Source organism: Solanum tuberosum, unplaced genomic scaffold, assembly GCF_000226075.1.
Source record: "Solanum tuberosum cultivar DM 1-3 516 R44 unplaced genomic scaffold, SolTub_3.0 scf00068, whole genome shotgun sequence".
Taxonomy (NCBI): Eukaryota; Viridiplantae; Streptophyta; class Magnoliopsida; order Solanales; family Solanaceae; genus Solanum; species Solanum tuberosum.
In genome coordinates, this window is record NW_006238994.1 from 1,850,764 (window position 1) to 1,859,233 (window position 8,470).

Below are 8,470 nucleotides of genomic sequence, written 5' to 3' on the forward strand. Positions count from 1 at the left end.
AATCACCATCTCTCAAAAACTTGAACTCCGAAATAGGTTTGATGATGCTACAAACAATAAAAAGGAATTTCAACATAAAGAGATTTCACAAAAAGAAAAACAAATTTCAACTCATTAGAAGGCCCACGATTCATGTTGTCGTAAAGAAGAAGAGCAGCGGAAACTCATGGATTCGAATTTCAATCGAGTAGTAAGTGTGTGTTTGTTATTCTATTCGAGTTAGAACAGTCGTCAAACTAAGCCGAATTCGATGACTAGTCAGTTCTAAAATTTGTTAGCACTTTTTCCTCTTAAATCACAAATCTTGAAGAAGACGATGGGTGGGGTGGAAGAGGGGTGGAGAAGACGATGTGGGTGGGGAAGAATTTGGGGTTAGGGTGGGTAGAAGTGGAGAAGACGGTGCGTGGGTGGGGGAAGAGCGGAGAAGATGATCTGGGTGAAGTTGGGTTATTTTATTCCACATGTCATTTAGTCATTGGTCACTTCTTTTTTCTACTAAAAATTATAATTTAATAATTATTTTTAATATATATGTCACGTATTTTTATTTAATTTACCACTTTGACACGTCATCGGTGAATGTGTTACACACAACTTGCATATTTGATTGATTGTTTAAAAAAATGTAAAAATGACACAGCGGGACATGACATGAGGCGTTTAAAATAAACAAAGCTTAGTTAAGATGTCTAAGTGAAAATTCATGCCAATTTTAGGAGGCTATCGATAGATTTGTCTCATTAATCTTTATAGATAGGAGGATCACAATGGACCAGAACATAGGCAGGGCAGGACAAAAACTTAACGGAGTGAGATAGAGCAAACAATTATAATGCATAAATATAAGAGAAAATACTTGAAAAGGGACAGTTAAAATTTTAGTTGATCAAGCTATTTTGTATATGATGATTACGGGTGTATACATTTCGAGATTGCACTAGATCAAAATTACACATCATTAATTTTATATACTAATGGATCCTTCCTAATAACAACCAATACAATTTCATTTCATCTTTTTTTCAACAACATTTTTTGCAATTAAAAAAGTGATAAATGTTTTTAAGAAGGGATCAACAAACAAGTGCTATTATACTTTTGGGTCCTATGTTTTTTATTATAAGTATTATGAAGAACAACAAGGCACTCAATTTGGTGATGAAATTTGGGTTTGATGAGACCCCAAACAACATGAAAAGTTGAAGATAGATGCACGCGTATAAGCAAAGGCAATCCTTTGCCAGATTGAAGCATATCTTGCATAACTCTTCCTGCCCCATACAATGCCTTGTCCTTTGTCCCTACACTTAACGTGAAGTATGTTGGCCCATAGCTCCCTGCATAAAGCTCTTCTCCCTAACAAAGATGACAATTGTTAAGTTCGTGGCCCCGGGAATTCTATCTGGACATCGCTATTTAATATGTATTTACCCAAAGTTTTTGCATGTCTATTTACTTCGCAACAATATCAAATATATGTGATGTCAGAAGTTACATATGGTTGAAATTCAAACAAAAATGACAAGTGTATAAAAAATAGATGAACTTCAACAATATCACATGTTGAAGAAGTTGTTCCAAGTTGGGTAAACTTATAATTTTTTACATATTATGGATATGATGACTTAAATGGTGGATCCAAAATTGGGTATCTGTCCATTTTGTCCACCCTCTCCCCTTTGATTTTTAGGATATGCATTGAATAAAGAAATACTTAGTTTTATTGATTGTCGTTGTATAAGATCTAAGATTTGAAATTTATGAATTTGTATAATAACCTTTAAGTTTATATACAATTATTAACTATGTTCAAAAATGACAGCCAAATATTTTTATAAGTTTTAACGAAATTTTAAATAAATATACATGATATAAGCAAAAGTTATTGAATTCACATGAATCTATAATAAGTTTACACTATAGATCAACCACTGGTAGCTAATGTAAAATGAGTGTTGGACTAAATCAACCATAATTAGCCCAAATAAACCATATGACACTTTACGTTGAAAAATAGAAAAAACAAGGACAAAGTCATGATTCCAAATGTACAATATAATTTTGAGTCGATCTACAAAAAAATATTTTTTAACAGCTCAATTACATATGGCTAGAGAATTAAGAACGTAACGTAAAGACCAAACAGACATGAAATTGTTGATCTGAATCCGATTCATTTCACTTGGATCTATTTTTTTACGAGTAATTAGTTAGATTATAGAAGTTGCAAAGACCTAATAATAATAAGTCAACGTATTATAAAGAAGACATAACAAATCAACAACAACATATTCAGTGTAATTCAACAAATGGGGTATAAAAAAAGTAGATTGTACTAGGCTTTACTCCCCTACTTTTGGAGGTAGAAAGACTGTTTTTCGAAAAAGAAAATATCATATAAATGGAAATTAAAATGTGCAAGTGAGAAAAACTTACTTGTGCTAATATGAAAGGGACCCTTCCAAAATACATTTCCATGGTGGGGGGATTAATATAAAGCCCAAAGAGCTTAGATTTATTATCAATTTGTAAGATCATTGAACTATTGCATGTTAGCATTTTTGTGTTCACACCAGTTCCATCTACTCCTTCTCTTAATCCAAATTCACGAACACCTGCAATCTACAATTATTTCGTACATTTAAATTAATATAGTATACAATAAAATTATTTTTTAAAAAAAATAAATAGGTATCAAGCTTCAACCACCACAAATTATTATGTAGACTCGACAACTTGGGCCGACTTTAAACAGGCACTCTTCCAAAATGCAACAGAGGTCATTAGCATCGGGGGTCTATCGGAAATATCTTCATCAAAAAATTACAATACAATAAAATTATTATTATTTTTTAAAATAAATAGGTATCAAGCTTCAACCACCACAAATCATTTGTAGATTCGACAACTTGGGCCGACTTTAAACATGCGCTCTTCCAAAATGCAACAGAGGTCATTAGCATTGGGGGTCTATTGGAAATATTTTCATCGAAAAATTACAATATACATATAAGGTAAAAATTATTATTTTTTGTATATGTGTGTGTGTGTCTGTTTGGCCATAGGATTTGAGACCTCAATTTGAAATCAAAACCTGTTTTATTAAAGTTGCACACTAGTTATTTATTTTATTTTGTATCTTATATAATTAAAAAAGTAGCAGACATACATGCCAAACTTGTTTCAATGTTCATGATTAATTTCATGTTTAAATCTGTACTAAAAGTATAATTCTTCCCTTCATCAATCATTATGTAGCAACATGATTAAGTATTCTAGCATTATAGTGTTAATGCCATTACCAAAAGTAAAAAAGAATAATTGAAACAAATACATGCCAAACTTGTTTCAATGTTCATGATTAATTTCATGTTTAAATATGTACTAAAAGTATAATTCTTCCCTTCATCAATCATTATGTAGCAACATGATTATGTATTCTAGCATTATAGTGTTAATGCCATTACCAAAAGTAAAAAAGAATAATTGAAATAATGATGAGTGGTAAATGAGGTTGAATTCCACAATTATATTGAGTAATAAGGATATTTTGTTTGAAAAAAAATGCAATTTAAATTTGAAATTTTTGTGTTTATATTATTTAATAAAGAGAAAATACATAACTACTCCCATTAAAGTAAGACATGATTTTTAAAAAAACACTTTAACTTTGTAGGGGTCTTATTACCTCCTTATTCTTATTTAGAATGAATTTATTTTCCCATTAAATGCCTACGTGGCATATTGAGTATAGTTCACTCTCTGATAGAGAGTGAGCTGAACCAAAAAGTAAATAAATATTTATTTAAGCATTTATTTTATTAGAAATATTAATTTTTTTTCTTTTTATTTATTTATTTTATTATACTTTCTCAATTCTTTATTTTTGTTATCTTCTTCCCCAAATTTCAAAAGAACCAACTACCTCTTCTCTATCTTCTTCAACTTAGAAGACCCATTTTCTTCACTCATTTTTTTCCTTGTCTTCTTGCTTCTCTTTGTTCTTTGTTCTTTTTTCTTCTTTTGCCCTTCTTTTTTTTTTCAAAATAATAATAATTGTAAACCTCCTTGTTAACATTGTTCCTTTTTTTAAAAAAATGAAAATAAATTGTTATGTAGTTCTTTAGCATGTAAATAAAGAAATTTCTTCGATTTGAGAGTATTATAGAATTCCATTACCTTCATCTTAATGGAGTTCCGCTGCATAATTGTTGTAATTTTGAAAAGAAATGGTAGATTGGAGGTGATTATTAATTTTCAATTTATAATTTGTTAGTAATTTTATTTTTGATTTAACAATAATTTGATGATATTAATGGTGGAATTGATATTATAATAGTGACGTGATGAAGACTACTCTGGAGGATTGACGAAGAAGGCGGCTACGTAGAGGATTCCTGGTGATGATGGACTGAAGAAGAGCAGAGGGGAGGGTAATGAAGAAAGAAGAAGAAAGAGAAGAAGAAAAAGAAAATGAAGTTAATAAAATATGAAAAAACGTCTATAAATCTTTTTAGTCAAGCGGATAAAAGAGATTTAGCTCCCTAGTTATAGTTGTTGATATATACTCAGTATATGCTATATACATTATTCGTTATATTATGAATATATAAACTATAATTTATGAAAATGCAATGATTTAAGTTATATTATTGTTATGAGTTTTGTTGGACGTATGTATAAAGTAACTAGGTAACGTATTTTATCATATTCTCTAAAATTTTCTACTATTTAAAAAGATTACAAAAATCTCCTATTCATGAATACATCACTTTGCCTAATGTATCGATCGAATATATCAAAACGTTGAATGATGTATCGAGAAGTCAAGGAATGTATTAGAAATCAAGACACGGCGTTTTGAAATGTATCCGGATTCCACCAAATTTAAGGAATTTTGTAATTAGAAATGAGTAGAAATATAATGTTATTAGTTTTTTAATAATAGAGATTTATGTAAAATTCCCTCAAGAGAATCCAGTATTATCTGGCCTAGTGCCCCTCATATTGGGCTTCCTTAAAAGAGAGCCTAACATGAGTTTGGGCCTTCATGTCTTTTCGAACTTAATCTTTATAAAATGGGCCTTCATTCAACAAGCATTTTGACCTTAGGTCTTTTCAACGCCTTTACAAGAAATCTTACGTCTTTTTCACTTTTTAAATAAAAAGGATCAAAAGATAATGGTAGTAATAAAAACAAATTTGGTAGCTACGGATTTAGAATTTTCATTAAAATGTTTCAAAAAATAAAAATGCACTGCTTGAGATTTGAAATTGAAACTTCAAAGTGTAGACAGCTTCTACACTAGTATATAGAGGATCAGATTTTTTTATCAAGCAGATTCGAATAAACACCCTCACGACCTTAGATCCGCCTCGAATCGAATAATAAAAAATTTAAAATTAAGAAGGTAAGAGTGTTACCTCAAGAGAAACCTTAGGTGAAGGAGGCTTTGTGGCAATGTAGAAAACAACCAAAGCTACAATCATACTCACAATAAGCCTCCATGTTACTTGCACAACAATCCACGATGTCGAATCCGAATATCCCAACGAACAAAACTTCATCCAATTTCCTTTCCCATAATAATAATCATCGTCATCGTCATCGTCCTCATCATCGTCATCGTTAACACGAACACTAGTACCATTTTTCCCATGATTAACCAACAAAATTGCACCACAACGTTTCTCATCGATCCCCGTCCCGTGGCTCTGAAGAGAGTCACATGAGATCTTCTTCTCGTGATGCGAGAAGGAGTGGTTAGATCCACGGGACGAGGAGTATCGAGAGAGAGCTGACGGACCGGTTTCTGGTCTAGGCAACGGCGAATGACATCCAGAGGAATATTCGTTAATATTATTATTATTGCCGGTGTTGGTGTTGATGTTGTTGTTATGACGAGATAATTCTCCGCTATTTGCATGGGAGAGAGTTGATGGACTTTGAACGAAGTAAAGTGGATATGGAGAATTTCGAAACAAAGCTTCCTCTTCTGAATCCATTCTATAGTGTGAGATGAAATTTGGGGGAAAAAAGAAGAAGAGAGGAAAATGTGATTTTTTCACAAGTGTGTTTGGAGGGTATTTTAAAACCATAGAAAAGCAACAAAAAAGGACGTCGCTTTTGATGTTGGCTCAGCTTTAGTGACTTGTACCATCATTACTCTGACTCTCTGAGCCTGCACTCTGTGCCTTATCACAGCTAAAGCGGTACTCTCTGTTTTTATATGAATTAGTTCGACAACACGAAAGTTAAGATACAAAAAAAGATGGATTGAAATTTGGTGGTTTAAAATAAGTGATAGAATTGGGGAATTATAAATTAAATATTTTAGGGTTAAATTATTACAATGTGACATTTTTTTTGAATTTGATAAAAATAAAAAAGTGAATCATTTAAACCACAACAAAAGAAGTATTGTTTTTTTAACCGATAAATCCTTTCACTTTCTCAATCTTTTTTGGTTTTAACATTACAAGTTTGACTGAGTAAATGCATGTCAAGATCATAATTGTGTGTTACTACATTAATGAAATAACAAATATAAGTTCAACCGAAAAAGGTAGTAAAGTTTATTAAAGTTCTAAAATTAAAAAAGAGTTTGTTTGTCAAATGTTTAGATACTACTCTAATATTTACTGTTTATTTATCAAACATCAAAAAACAAAAAAGGAAGAAACTAAATATACTTATTCTTTGAGAGATGCATTGAAATATCCATAAATCTTAGTTTCATTTTGATAGCCTTAAAATACTTCTTTATTTGACTAATTGAATTTAAATATACTTTCGATTTTACAACATGGGTTTTCGTCCTCAAATTCTGGTCAAATTTAAAAATGTTTTCAATATTTTTCTCAATTTTTTATGAAGAGTCTCATATTTCTATAAGAGTTTGAGACCATTTTTGTTATGTCGTATCACGGGGTGTATCTAAGTTTCGTGAGTTGAGTAGAGAGATACTTTTAGGCTATGAATAGTTTGGAAACATAATTAAAAATTTACTTTAAATCAGGAGTGTTTTCAATTTTATTCTTATTATTTGTTTTACAAACATAGACAGGTCCTTATATAATACAAAGAAAATATCATAAGTTGCAATAGTTTCTATTTCAGTGGAATACATCTATAAATGCATATATACCATATATTGATCCCACTTATTATAATTAATTTTTTAAATATGATAAATATTTTGAAACGAAGATAATAATAGCAATGACAAAATTAAAATAATCAAATTTCAACTTTTTATTTGAACTATCGGTAGAAGCTTTGATTGTGCTATCTAGGATTCCATTGTATAATATAATTGATATTTCCCGTCCGCATTTTTTAATTCATTTATTAGAACAAGATATCAATGTTTTCTTTCTTCAAAAATTCAAAAGTAAATAATTTTTTTTGTGAAAAATAAACTAATCCTTTTTGTAATTAAGATTATCCTACGCCACCTTCATAATTTGAAGGTAGAATTGATTTTATAAGCTATTAATAAAATTTTGATTTTCTTTTCTGATTTTCATTTTCATATATAAAATGATCTTTTTTCTTTATCATTTTTTCTAAGTGGCTAATTTTTCTTTTTTAATTCCTCTGCTTAATTGTGTTTTTAAAGCTGGTAATAATCTCATTGTTACGATTTACGATGCTTTTTCCGAAAATTATGGAAGGGCCGGAGTCATAATTAAATTGATTTAATTAACCTCTACTGCCTATTTTATAGACTATACTATTTTATTACGCTTTACACCGAATTGTTTTCCCCTTTTTATGTCCGAGAGAATCATGACAAATTAAGCACGCTTTTTAAGCATAGATCTAACGGTATTTTTAAAGAATTTCAATAGCTCAATTTGCCCACTAATTATTTTTAGTGAACGATCTTTTTGCAATAAATTTTAAAGTGATGAAAAAATAAATTATAATCACAACTAAATATAAAGTAACATAATTTTACTGATAAAAATTGTGGATACAAATCTGTTTATTCCTTACTTCTTTTTTCCTATAACTTTTTCGATATTCAAGAGTCATTACGTAGTGGTGTGCATTGGTCGATTCGGTTTTATGTATTATCGGTCTGATTTATCCATTTTTTATTTTTAAATACGTTAAACGAATAACCAAATCAAAAAGATTTTTTTTATCGATTTTCGATTTAACCAAAAAAGAAAATACTTATAAAATAAATATATAACTTCTCTAATAAATTTGACACAACATAATAATGTAAGTTAACAAATACTCATAAAATAGAAACAATATTAACAAACATAAAAAGAACTATGCAAGTGCAATACAAAGAAAAATTAAGAGGAATAGAGTTGTTACTTTAGATTTTGATGTTTTGCATAATGTAAAGTTGTGAACTCAAAGTCACTGTGAAGTGTGAATTAAAGACTAAATAACAAAAACAGTAACTAGTAAGGTACTAAGATTAATATATATATATATATATATATA

General features: G+C 29.7%; 1 protein-coding gene across 1 annotated transcript; it reads right to left on the minus strand.

The window, feature by feature from the left end:
* Positions 1 to 921: 921 nt before the first annotated feature.
* LOC102592662 (uncharacterized) lies at positions 922 to 6,109 on the minus strand. The gene is made up of 3 exons (XM_006345392.2): positions 5,425 to 6,109; positions 2,437 to 2,622; positions 922 to 1,356 (listed from the first exon to the last, which is right to left on the minus strand). The coding sequence occupies exons 1-3, from the start codon at positions 6,097 to 6,099 to the stop codon at positions 1,063 to 1,065; spliced, it is 1,155 nt and encodes a 384-aa protein (XP_006345454.2). The 5' UTR covers positions 6,100 to 6,109; the 3' UTR covers positions 922 to 1,062.
* Between the last annotated feature and the right edge of the window lie 2,361 nt (positions 6,110 to 8,470).